The sequence below is a fragment of the Ictalurus punctatus genome, chromosome 1, assembly GCF_001660625.3.
Source record: "Ictalurus punctatus breed USDA103 chromosome 1, Coco_2.0, whole genome shotgun sequence".
Lineage (NCBI taxonomy): Eukaryota > Metazoa > Chordata > Actinopteri > Siluriformes > Ictaluridae > Ictalurus > Ictalurus punctatus.
Genome location: NC_030416.2, coordinates 2,867,819 through 2,881,542, shown reverse-complemented (window position 1 = coordinate 2,881,542; position 13,724 = coordinate 2,867,819). Strand labels below are relative to the sequence as shown.

General features: G+C 43.1%; 1 protein-coding gene across 2 annotated transcripts; it reads left to right on the top strand.

Moving 5' to 3' along the window:
• The first annotated feature begins 2,048 nt into the window (after positions 1-2,048).
• sphk2 (sphingosine kinase 2) lies at positions 2,049-12,108 on the top strand. 2 transcript variants are annotated; one of them, XM_017465552.3, is made up of 7 exons: positions 2,049-2,378; positions 3,928-5,879; positions 5,992-6,141; positions 6,302-6,396; positions 6,496-6,611; positions 6,838-8,638; positions 8,850-12,108. In XM_017465552.3, the coding sequence occupies exons 2-7, from the start codon at positions 5,393-5,395 to the stop codon at positions 8,910-8,912; spliced, it is 2,712 nt and encodes a 903-aa protein (XP_017321041.1). In that variant the 5' UTR covers positions 2,049-2,378; positions 3,928-5,392; the 3' UTR covers positions 8,913-12,108. The 2 variants fall into 2 exon arrangements, with proteins under 2 accessions (XP_017321041.1, XP_017321036.1); XM_017465547.3 differs by having other exon boundaries at positions 2,049-2,668.
• Positions 12,109-13,724: the final 1,616 nt, after the last annotated feature.

Genomic DNA, 13,724 nt, shown 5'->3' with positions numbered 1-13,724 from the left:
GCGCTGGATAACATCGTCTGTGCGTCTGTCAGATGCTGTAAAGGTAAAATAAATAAATAAATAAAATAAAGTGCTGTGCTAGCAGCCTTGTCACTTAAATAAATGCATTAAACGAACCATATTAAAAATTTTACGACGTTCTTCTTCTTCTTCTTCTTCTTCTTCTTCCTCTTCTTCTTCTTCTTATTATTATTATTATTACAAGAATGATTGTGTACTCACGAACCAAAATGTTATTCGTACATGTACATCTACTTGTAGGAAATATCTGAACGGAAAAGAATGATCAGATTTGCTTAATAGTTCATGATTTCAAACAGCGCATGTTCAGGCATCAAAGCAAAGTCAGAGGATTATTATTATTATTACATCTGAACAGGAATTATTATTATTATTATTATTATTATTATTATTATTATATATTTTAAAGAATGAAAAGAAATTACATCGACCATGTTCATAAGCAAAATAATAAAACAGAAAAGTGAGCAACACTCAGCATAATACATATACAGTTTTAAAAACATTTCAATGGCAAAAAATTATTCGTTTTCATAAGTCATGTAAGTGCTCAGTTGTAATTAACCATTTATAACAAACCCCACCACACACACACACACACACACACACTTTATTTTTCAACAGTGTGCAAGAAACAAACACAGTTTCTATCTCTTTCTTTCTTTCTTTCTTCATTTATTCGTTTTTATTGTACTGTTTTGTGCATCGTGTGATATGTAATGTTTTTCTTTTATACTGTTCATACATTGTATAATATATGTAGCCTATAATATACGTCAGATATTGTTAAAACACTGACAGCTAAAGTCGTTTTAAAGTTCCATTGTAAATGAACTGTTTACAAATGTGCAACATACATTTATTTATTTATTTATTTAGGTAGTTAGTTATTCTTGTTTGTGTGCACAGGAATATGTTTTTCTTCATTGCTAATACACATTTCTAAAACAGATAACGTAATTGTAATTAACCATTTTTTTAAAAAAAGCTTTGTTTGTTTGTTTATTACACTGTTTTGTGTATTGTGCCATTTGTCTGACAGCTAAAGTCATTTTAAAGTCATGTCAGTACTCTTGTAATCGTGCAAAACTATAACAACAACAAAACCCCCTTTTTTTTACTTATTTATTTAGTTGTACTGTTTTCTTTCGGTGTTTCTTTTAAACTGTTTATACGAGAGACTTGCATTTATTAATTTATTCACGATTAATCACATTTATCCGTTTGTAAACCTCTCAGTCTGGCCTGTTTTGGGTTTGCGTGTTTACTGATTTCAACGTAAACATTCCTTCTGCTGATTAATATCCTTAAAATGTACGGAATATCAGCGGGTTGGTCTCAGGCGCTTGCGATTGGCTCGTCGGTCTGTCAGTCAACTCATTAAGCCCCACCCCCTGTTGGCGGACACTTCCGGGACTCCGGCAGCCGAGAGCGGCTCAGTGACACTCACTCTGTGCGCCAGGAAGCGACCACAAGGCAAGTTTATTTCTTATTTTATTCATGTTAGATCATTTCCCCCAGCATTTTTAAGCCTTAGCGCTCACACCCCGGTTGTTTTATGTCAAAACGGAATGTGTGAGATTTCTAAAAAATAATAAATAACCAAACAAATTCTCCTACTACTACTACTAATAATTCGGGCAGTAGTTTGTTGTTGTTGGCCTAAACAGCACAGGAGGCCAGTGTATACTTGGGCTCTTTTCTTGCTTTATTTTATCATCTTTTTCAATAAATTGGCTGGATAAAAGTGTGCAGAAAATATCCGTGTTGTTTTTACAGACATGGCTCATGTTTAAGCTGCTGTGTTGAACGCTAGCTATCTGTTTTAGCTCCATGTGAGTAAACTCAGTGGGATTGATTTAGTCATTATGAGCTGATAAACTCTTCATCTCCTTTTATTTATATATATATATATATATATATATATATATATATATATATATATATATATATATATATATATCTCTGGATAGATAATTCGACTTCTAAACTGTAGGATAGTAATAATAATAAGAAGAAGAAGAAGAAAACAACCACCTGTGAAGTCAAAGCTTGTACAACCTCATTGAATTTGGTCTGAATTATATTAGGCTATATTATAATATAATACAAATTTATAATATATTATATAACATGATACTGTAGGTTCTGTAATGCAGAGAGAAAGGGAATGAGTGAATCACTGGGGTGTCAAAAGCTATCTATCTGTCTCCCTTTTATCAATATCAGCCTCTGCTTTTATGATTATTTTAGTGATAAGTAAAAGAAGAAGAAAGAAAAGAAAAGAAGAGTACGAAACGCCTGCCCCCAGGTCCAATGTCTAATCCGAAGTACTAAAGGTGAAGAGTGTGCGACTGGTGAGAGCACCACAGAGCCGCGGGTTTATCATTTCATCTCCAGATCGTTGAGAAACAGCATCCTAAACGAGATTTAAACATTTTTTTTCACATGGAATGAATGACACACAGCCTTGGGGATGTTTCCATGACGACCCTTTGTTACGATATTAATAATATAACAGATTGTTGTTTCCTTCTGGTTTTAAATATCTGAAAGAGAGAGTGAGGAAGAAGGCGTCCTTTGTGGGCTCGAAGAGAAAGTCAGGGTCGTGTCCTAAACCCTCCACCCAGTATTACAATGAGACGAGGTGCAACAATACACACACACACACACACACACACACACACACACACACACACACACTCTCTCTCTTGCTCGCTCGCTCTCTGTGTGTGCTGGGTTTTTAAACTGATCTGGAGATCTGCCAGCGATTGATTCGATTTAGTCTAAACAGATTGGTGAGAGAAATGAAACGAGGCCGCTTTAAGGAAAACACACCCTTTGGGGTTATTTTTATTCCTCAGCAATGTTTTCACGCTGTACCCTCGTAACACGCGTTCATCGTTCAGCTTTGTAAGCCCGCTGTCCTGAAGATGGACTTTTTACCATTGCAAGGCGGCGACACAGGGAGTGCGGAAATCAGGAAACACTGTCCGGCCAATCAGGACGGAGAATTCGGCAACTACGAACCCTAACCGCTTGTACGTACGCCGTTATGTTCCACAGCATGTAGTGAGCGTATATGAATAAAAAATTAGACTCTCGTGAAGATGAGTCGAAGATGGCGGGCCTGGATGTGCATCGGAGACACGCTGATTATAATATTCGAATGAATGCGTTGCGACATGGTAATGTACTCGGGAATGAAACTGCGAACAAAAGGCATTTCGACGACCTGACTTTCATATCGAAGGTGTAAGAGATCAGGAAGGAGTGTGATTTGTAATAACGTGCGTCAGTTGTCATTAGTCAGAGGCGCGTGTGTGTGGCTTTTCACCTGACTCACACTTCTGCTTACAATCATGCAGAACAATGAACTTTGTATTTAGACCGCAACCTCACACACGTCGTTCGCTATATCGCTGATTCAGCACTTTTATACACGTCATACGTGGGGTTTCTTTTGTTTGTTTCTTCTCTGCTGACTGATATCATCAGTAGGTCAAAGGTCAGAATCTGCTGTATGGACAGACGGTGGGGAAGAGCACACGCGATCAACTTGCAAGAACAAGACGCGAAACGTTTTTAATTCTGCAATGCTGTCGGTTTGAGCAGTTGAGGGATTTGAACACGCAGCGAAACTCCAGAATGGCACGAAAAACATCTGTCGTCGTTGTTGATGCGTGAGGGTCAGAAGAGGACGGCCAGACAGCTTTGAGCTGACGGGACGGCTACAGTTACTCAAACAACCCCGCTCTTTACAAACGTGGTGTGCTGAAAAGCATCACCACGTCAAGCGGGATCCGCTTTCCTGTCCTGTACGCCAAGAACGGGAATCAGAGCGGTACTATAGATATACTATAAAGTGATGTTCCTCTCTGTCTCTGTGTCTGTGTGTGTTTGCAGGGAATTCTGGGACGTCAGGCAGACACCAAGCCTGATGACGTAACTCGATGACATCACTACACTAAACCCAAACCAACCCCCCCTTCCCCACACACACACACACAACGCTCTGCCTCTGCACCGCTCCGAGTGCATTTAACGGAAAGATGTCCGTGTCTGCCGACGTGACACGGGATCTCCACTCCGAAACAGGAAGTGACATCCTCGTCAGATAAGACGAGGGAGTTCGCCTGAACTGTTCTCAGCGTCTGCGCACGTTTTTGTGAAGAATTTTCGTTGCCTTAGAAATCATCTGATCCGCATATCGTTTACGTTCGTACACCTCCGTGCCTCATGATATCAGCACCCCCCCCCCCACCCCCAACACTAACGACACTTTTTTTTAATGATTCTTTTCTTAATTTTTTTCATTTTAATCACAAGCACAATCCAGCAATGAGATTTTATTATTTATAACATCAGACACTTATTTATTAGTGTTTACTACGTCATTACTTAGCGCTTTTTTAAAAAATTCTTTCTTTTTCGTTCTCATACACTGAGCAGTCGAGGCCCGGAGGACAGCATAGGCTTTTTTCTTTCTTTTTTTTTTTTTTTTTTTTTTTAAATGAATTTTCTCTGTGAGATGAAAGAGATGTCAGCATTTTTGCTTCAGGCAATAAGTAAGCACAATCAGGGATCGGTCTACGTGCTGACATCGAGCTTTTTAATCTAGATACCAAAAACAAGACAAAAAAAGCTCGTCCATTGATTACAACTGCAAAAAAAAACAACTATGTGCGTCTGAAACTCTAATGAGGAACGTTTGTGCGTGACTCACGCTGGATTTGTAATAACGACCTAACCACAAGCACTGACTCCTTCTTTACTACATCCGCTGCTCCAGACTCCAGTTTTCATCTGCTGACGAACGCTTCAACAGAAGAAGAGCTTCTGAGAAAGCGTTTACGACATTCATACCTCCAAACTTGACGTTTTTTTTCAGTCCGTGAAGGTAAAATAACCTCTGAAGCGTGTTTTCCACGTGACCTTCCACCCAGATGTCGGTCCCCGAGATTTGAAACCTGCTGAATCTCTCGAGGAGCTCGAAAACCAAAGGCAGGGTTGTGAAACGCAATATTTACTAAACTTTTTGTATTTTAACTTACACGTACATCCATGGCCGTAAACTGTACATGTGAAGGCGTATTCAGAGAATGAAACGCTTCTTCTGAGTCCCGGGATTCGTGAAGTCCTGGAAAGAAAAACGTGTTCGTGGAAAAAAACTAAAAAAGTTGGGAATTTTACTCCAGATACAACAATTCCAAACTCTTTTGTGGAGCGCTCGTCTTCTGAAACGTCAGATTGTCCGTATTCGATTTCCTCTGCTCGTGTCGGCTCGAACGATTACGGAACCGCATTGGCTGAAGATGGATCGCGCGGCAGCGTTCCGTGCGTGAGCGATTAATATTCACCGGCTGCCGGAATGCGCTCTCCGAGTCCTCGCAGTCCGTCCCCGAACTCGTTCTCCGCCCAGGATGCTTTGCTGCACGGCCAGTTCACGGGTTGGGGCGTGGGCGGGAGCTCGGGCGGGGGGAGCTCGGGAGGGAGCAGCGCCGACAGTGAAGCAAGCAGTCCTGCCGGCGGCGGTTCGTTACCCTCCAGCCCTTCATCGTGTGCTTACGCCCTCACTCTGACCCACACTCATATCCACGTGCAGAGGATCTGTTCCCGACCCGGGAAGGAAGCCCGAGTAGTGCTGCCTCTATCTGAGCTGGTGGGGTGTAACTGCCCCCGGGCTCCTGCGCCGCCGCTGTTGATGCTGTATTGGTACCCGATGGGACGGCGGCGCAAGGGCGTGGCTAAACGCAAGCAAGTGCGTGCTTACCTGGCTGAGAGCAGAGCGGAGGCGGAGAAATGGAACGCGGCCGTGCAGTGCCTGCTGAGAGGGATCGATGTCAGCGTCTACACAGGTGTGTGTGTGTGTGTGTGTGTGTGTGTGTGACTTGAATCACAAATTCCACTACTACGTTACTGTTCTTCATGAAGCACGCTCACCCGGATTTTACCCCGAATTTTTTCTAGAATTCAGTAAAAGCTTGTTGCCCCGCCCACGTCGCCTGCTGCTATTGGTCAATCCCTACAGCGGGCGTGGTATGGCAATGCAGTGGTGTCAGACACACATTTTACCCATGATCAGTGAAGCCAACATCAGCTACAACCTCATACAGACAGGTACCCTGTGTTTTTTTTTTTTTTCTTCTTTTTTTTAATTATTTCTTTTATATTTAACTGACTTTCTCTTGTGCAGTTGCTTTTATATGAGTATTTCGAGAAATATTTATTTGATAATAGTTATGTAACTTTCTCTTTTATTTTTTAAAACGGAAAATAGAACGGCAGAATCATGCCCGTGAGCTGATTAGAGAGATCTCTCTGCACGAGTGGGACGGCATCGTCATCGTCTCTGGAGACGGACTGCTGCACGAGGTCCTGCTCGTTCCGATTATCATCTCCGCTTGTGAGTGGTTATTATCCGCAGTCCTGTAGCGTCACTGATGCGTGTTTTTTGTCTTTTGCTCTGTACAGGTGATTAATGGCCTCATGGACAGGCCAGACTGGGAACAAGCCATTAAAACTCCAGTAGGAATGTTACCGTGTGGCTCTGGGAACGCGCTGGCTGGCTCCATTAACCACTATGCAGGGTAAACCACTAACCTGGCCTTACCGTTATCTCTCCTAACTCACCTGGCCTTGCCTCTACCTGTAACCTACCTGGTTTCACATGTTTCTCATTAACTCGCTCGATATATACTAGCTAACCTGTTATTACCAGTACTTGTACTGACTCACATGCCCTCTCTCTCTTTCTCTCAATCTCGTGCTCTCTCTTTCTCTCTCTCTCTCTCTCTCTCTCTCTCTCTCTCTCAGATATGACATGTGCCTTCGCGAACCTCTCCTCATCAATTGCTGCTTCCTGCTTTGCCGTGGTGGAGTTCGACCCATGGACCTGGTGTCCGTGACGACTAGCCCGTCTCCCTCGTCTGCGTCGTCCAATCAGAACGGGCGACCCTCATCACCCAAGAGACTTTACTCTTTCCTGTCTGTAGCCTGGGGCTTTGTTTCAGATGTGGACATTGAGAGCGAGCGCTACAGAGGTCTCGGTTCCGCTCGCTTCACGCTGGGCACACTGGTGCGTTTAGCGTCTCTGCGCTCCTATAAGGGTCGCTTGTCCTATTTGCCCCCCGGAGGGGCGAGTTCAACCCCGGAAGTGCCCTCGCAGACCCCGCATCGACCCCTTTCCCGCAGCATCACCGAAGGCCTAGAAGGATACTGTAGAATGCCGATCCATCGCACCTGCTCCGATATGGGCCTCAGCGAGCAGAGGAGCCTCCGAAAGGGGGACCGAGAGCGGGAGAGGGAGGAGAGAGACAGGGAGAGGCAGAGGAGAAGAGGGAGAGCGAGAGGTGGAGGAGTGGTGAGGGCGAGCAGTCTCGCTGAGGATCGAGAGCGAGAGATGGAGGCGGAGGAGAGGACGGAGGGAACGTCCGGGTCGAGTGCAGAGTCAAACGGAAGACTGGAGTCAAACGAGGAAGAGGAGGAGGAGGAGGAAGACGATGACAGTGCGAGAAACATGACAGAAGAAGGATATGACGTCGATGAAGGAAAAGAGGCAGAGGAGAGGATGGAGGGCACGTCCGGGTCTAGCGTGGAGTCGAGTGAAAGACAGGAGTCCGAGAGGAACGGAAGAATTTCCGCGAATGAAGAAGGAGAGGATGAGGGCCGGAACGGCGTGGACGGAGCAAGGGATTTGAGAGGTAGTTACAGTGCAGATGAAGGAGGAGAGGAGGAAGAGGCGGTGTATTCGAACGCAGACCAGCGAAAAGCGCTTCGTAAAAACTCTGCCCCATCCAGCCAGCTCGCTACCGCCTTCTTTAGCCGGCCAATCGGCGCAGATTCCGAACCAGAAGTAGAAACGCCAGCGTATGAGCGGGAAGACGGGGCTTTTTTCCATCATGGTGCGTTTCCAGCGGACCCTTCACGAGAGCGAGCGCTCACCATTTCCTCGCCGTTCCGTCGTTCGCGGTTTTCCCTGTCTAAACCCAAAACTTCAGTAGATCATAACAAGAACGAGAAACCGAGCGTGTCTAAGCCCCGCCCTCTTTCCTTCCAACAGTCCAATTCGAACTCCCTACCAGCCAAATTCTCTTCGCTGTCGTTGTCTCTGTCCCCAACCCCTCCTTCGTCCCCGTCCAATATAGGCCCGCATACCTGCCTGCCTAGCTCCACCTCCTTCTCCTTTGATCTTGCCCAACCTGGTGGGCTCCTTAAGCCCCGCCCCCCAGTTATCTCCCCTCTTGATCCACCCCCCGAAGACGACCTCTTACCCCCACTCGATCAGCCGCTGCCTACTCGAGATTGGGTGACGATTGAAGGTGACTTTGTTCTAGTACTCGCTATCTACCAGTCGCATTTGGGCGCCGATTTGTTAGCAGCGCCGCACGCAAAATTTGACGACGGACTCATTCACCTGACGTTTGTGAGGGCCGGGATCTCCCGGGCAACGCTTCTCCGCCTGTTCCTGGCAATGGAAAGAGGCACCCATCTTTCTCTAACATCACCTTACGTGAGCCATGTTTCCGCTCGAGCGTTTCGGCTGCAGCCCCTATCGCCGCGGGGGACGCTAACTGTGGATGGAGAACTCGTGCCCTATGGACCCCTGCAGGCACAGGTACAGGCTCGACTGATCACTACGTCGTCATTCGTTCCAAATACGTTCATATATGCCGTATGGCGTATCCCACTGGTGGGGTACTCTTTTGACACTGTAATGTTCGGACCTACCCCAGTCCCAGTGGATTAAAAAAAAACTATAGTGTTGTTATTAGAGTTATTAATTTCCATTCGTTTCACTCTTTTTTTTTCCCAATCTTTTCTTTCAGATCCATCCGTCCATGGCTCGCATCATCGTGGGAGACTCGGGAGTGAAGATCACTAGATTCTGACCTGAAATGTGGGCGGATTATTTTACACATTCTGCATTGCATAATAACTATGCCCTATGCCGTCCACTTTTGAGAGAGAGAGAGAGAGAGAGAGAGAGAGAGAGAGAGAGAGACATTGAGGAATAAATATAACCAGCAGCTGCAATAAAAGCAATAGCTTTTAATGGGATTTTATTTAAAAAGGACTACTGGATCTCTAGTGAGTTTAGTAAAGAGATGACAAGTGGACACTAAGCTACATGTAGAAATAGTAACTACTGGTAAATATAGGTGAACAGTGGTGAATAAGGGAATCTCTTGACAAGTGAGCTTGAACACTTCAGTTTCCAGTTTTCCGTGTGAGTAGATGAAGTTTTGATGATGATGAAGATGACCTAACTTTTTAGGCACGTACCGGTCTGCCATCTTCACCTTTGACCTTGCAAAATATACTGGCCTGTTTACACCCCACCCCCTCTCTCTTTTTCTCTTGATTATTGCCTCATCCTTTTATTGATGGCCAAAGGACCAATTTGGCCAAGTTCCTCCTGTTTTGGCCCCTCCTTAACTTTCCCCAAGTTCTGCTTCCTCTGCAGCGTGTCCCAATCTGCCAAACTTCACTTTACGCCTCGCCCGTTTTCCTGACTACTCTTCCTCATCATCTGCTTCAACCGTTTTAAAGCCACCTTCCAGACTGCCAAAATCAGCATTCCTCTTCTCTGATCTTGCAGGACAGATGGCCGTCCTAAGCCACGCTCCCAGCTCCAATTTAGGGCCATGCACCCGTCAGCTATACTTTGCCTCCTTCACTGTTCGTTTAATACAAAGAATGTTTGTTTTTTGACCATTTTAAGCCTTGTCCACTGGTTTTACTCCATCTTTCCCCGTTGCCAAATTTGTGGCTGCAGCCCCAATCTACCAAGTGCCTCCTCCATTTTTTTGCAGAAGGTATACCGCAGATCCTGCTTCCGCTTTCTTACTCTGTCTTTCCTTGATGCCTGTCGTCTTGCTGCCGAATTTTGGACTAGGTCCTAACCTACCAAGCCCCTCCTCATACACTACACCAGGGGTGTCCAATCTTATCCGCAAAGGGCCGGTGTGGGTGCAGGTTTTCATTCCAACCAGGCAGGAGCCACACCTGATTCCACCTGTTTAATCAGTTGATCTTGGCTTTCAGTAGAATGAAAACCTGCACCCACACCGGCCCTTTCTGGATAACATTGGACACCCCTGCACTACACCTTTTACCTTGTTGACCCTCTTAATCTCTGCCACAACCACAACCAATCCCATTTAAGCAGCAAATTTTGTGCCACTCAGAATCCGGCAACTGACATTTCCGAGGGCTGAAATGTTCCAGGTGGCTGATCTTCCAATGTTTCATCTCCACACGACACTTTTAATATCACGACCGATTGCAAGGTGCACCTCTCTTAGTTAAGATCCGTCCAAATCTTTTAGCAGTTTGCATTAACAGGGACCATAGATAAATGTGCATACTAAAATGACGTCTTAGGTAGCCTACGCATAGCCTCAAGCATAGTCTGGAGTTTTAGGTGAGTGTAGCTCACTCTTAGGCATGTGCCAATAATCAGTCGTACGGTATATCACGATATTTTGTAAAAATCACCTTGTTAACAAGTACACTTTGGCTCTTGTATTGTGCACTACATTATTTAACCCCTTAAGGAAGGAATGGGGAATAGGCATCAATCACATATAATTTATTAGGCAACATAAAGACAGTGGTCTTCTAAAGGCCCTTATTTTTGAAAGTGTCCTTATCAGAGAAGGCAATCCTATCATTTTGTTCTCGAGACGAATAAAATGCGTCCAGGGGAAAAAATTGTAGCTTTTAGCGATATTTTTTAATACTATATCGTGATAATATCGTAAGCTTTGATAATCAGCACATGCCTAGTGGTTATAGGATACAGCCATTTAATGGCCATTTTATTCTGATTATAAATATCTTTAATAGTGCATTTGCCTGATTGTTTAAGCAAAAGCATGCGATGCTGATGTTCATGTGAGGTAATGCAACTTGCACAATTGCTCAATTTTAATTTCAGTTTTTTTCTTTTAACCAAAAATTTGAAAACTACCCAAGCATTCAAACTCTTTGCTAATTGTGAAACATTTAGCCGCTCGTTTAATTTATTCATTTTGTTAATGTATTTTGCAAAGATTTCTGCTTATGAGGAAATGTTTAAAGTGGGTTTTTTTTAAAGCCCTTAATTGGAAGAAAATGGTTTTAAAGCTAAAATAAACACAAAGTAAACACTAAACACTTTTCCCCCCCAAAATCAACCACGGATTGACAAGCTAAATCGTTAAGTATTAAATGACTTTTTATTACTTTTATTTTTAAATTCCTGACAAAATAACGGACATTTTGAGCGAGAAATAAAATGGTAAATTGTTTCAGTTTTGTCAACATGAAATGTAGACAGCTTGTGAATTGCGACCACGATGATTATTAAAGGAATATTTAAATGAAAAGAAATTGTACACAATGTTCCTCTTGTCTCAGATTTCATCAGTCAGCCATTTTTTGTGTCTGAAGTTTAGGTTTGCGCCAGCGCTACGAGTCCAGTGTAGCTAAGAAGTAGTTGATGGACAGCCATCTCATTCGTAAACATCTACTTGTTTCAAACAGTATTAACAAACTACATAATCTGAATTCTGTGGAAACGATGGTGTAAAATATTATATTATACCCTGCCTCATAAAATTTGTAGGTGAAATCTGGACAATAAAGTTCTGTTTAAAAAAATAATAATAGTAGACCTCAGGAAAAATTTAGCTACATAATGTCCAATTCTTGCTTGCTACATTTTCAACTAAAGACACAAACTTGTTTTGGCTGATTTGCATTTCCGAGTGAGCGGGAAAGATGAATATTTCCGGTTTGTTTGGGGTTTTTTTCCTTCCAAGTGCTAAAACTTGGACTCCTGGAATCCTGGACTTGGGCTGCGTTTAATTTCATTTGGTGGACCATTGCTTCGGAGCAGTATAAGACACTTCAGGAGTAACTGAACTGCTGCTTTCATGATGCCAGTTATGATGTCTTGTTAATAGATGCTTGTAATAAAATTGTAATTATCACTAATAGTCAATATTAAATAAAAATATATATATATATATATGATGTACAGTTCATAGTTCTGTATAAAAATGTCTTGTTTATCCTCAGAGATTAAATTTAACTACGAAATGTGTGGTGCTTGAGTTGCAAGTTGCTTTTCTTTTCAGAGCTTGTGACTAACATTGTTTCTAGTTGATTATTTATTAGAATATGAAGCATACGTGAGTTCTAGCATCTGGGACAGCGTGTGTTTATGTAAAAATGCTTACACTATGGTAGCCTACAAGGACCAAAAACTCCAATCTTCTATTTTTACACCTTGCCATGTTGACTCAGGAATGCTGCTGCTTTCCGGCCTAGCGCCAAAACAAAAGTGGTGGAAGTTTGGAGAAACGGTGGAACGTTTTGTGTTTTTTTGGCCTTGTGTAGGAATGCAGGGTAATTATCTGCCAGGGGAAGTGACATTAGCATGGCCGTGATTCAGCAGACTTCCTGGAGGATAGCTGTACCAATGCTGCTGGTTTTCACGCTCTTTACGGCGTTGTAAACACGGAAGCCCATGTCTCAGACTCGCTTCCTGTCCTCCATCTGCCGTCTCAAGGCAACGTACACTGATAAAGGAGTAAATGGAACACAATCAGAAATCAGTGCATTAAATAGTACAGGGAGTTTGTTTTTTTAGATACCATTATAATGTATGGTATATTTCACGCTATAGGATGACATGGTGGTGTTTGGTAATCTGCCACTCACACACATCATAAACAGTCCTGTTTCTGTTATCTTCGCTTCTCTACGCCTTTCCTCCTCCCTATCAGCTCTGCTGCGGAGTTTATTTGGTCTACAGTATTTGAGTCCAAAAACAACAGAAAACCCTTCAATAATGGTAAACATGGAGACTGGGAACTCATGGGACCTACAAATAAAAATCACTTGAGGGTGTGCTGTTATAGCAAAATAATCAACAACACAGAGTTACTGGTACCATTTGGTAAAGAGTGACGCATTGTAGCCTACGAGTTAACCATTTAGAGACGTGCTTAATGTTGTGGAACGTCTGAGGAACAAGCTGATTCCTGTTATTAACTATCTCATAACAGCTGTTCTTATACAAGCCTTTTGGGGTACTTTTTCTCTTGATGTTAATATAACAAAAACAAAAACAGCAACACAGCTTACTGAGTTATCGATAAACACGAGGTCCTCTCTCTGCCCGTCCTGAAGATTTCAAATTACAGCTTTATCAAACGGTTTATTCATGATAATTACAAAGCACTGACACTGGAGGCTCCTTTCAAAAATGCTAAATAAATCACAGTATCCTCACAATAAACTATGTTAAAAAAAACTATACATATTTTTCTAATGATGTGGTTCTTCCACCATGTAAGTTCCTAGTTCCATTATAGAAATTTGTCAGGAGCTGGAACTACATTGAGAGCTGCTGTTATAGAAAGTCAACACCTTCTGACTGATCAGAATCAAGAAATGACAGAAATCCCACCAGCACAGTGGTACAATTAATGCTAACTAATGTTAACAGCTAGTAGCTGTCTAATTGGTATTGACACCTGTTTTGATTATTTGGGGTTCGATTCCCGTCGCAGCCCTGTGTGTGTGGAGTTTGCATGTTCTCCCCGTGCTGCGGGGGTTTCGTCCGGGTACTCCGGTTTCCTCCCCAGTCCAAAGACATGCATGATATGCATGTCCGAAGTGTCCTGCGAATGAATGGATGTGTAAATGTG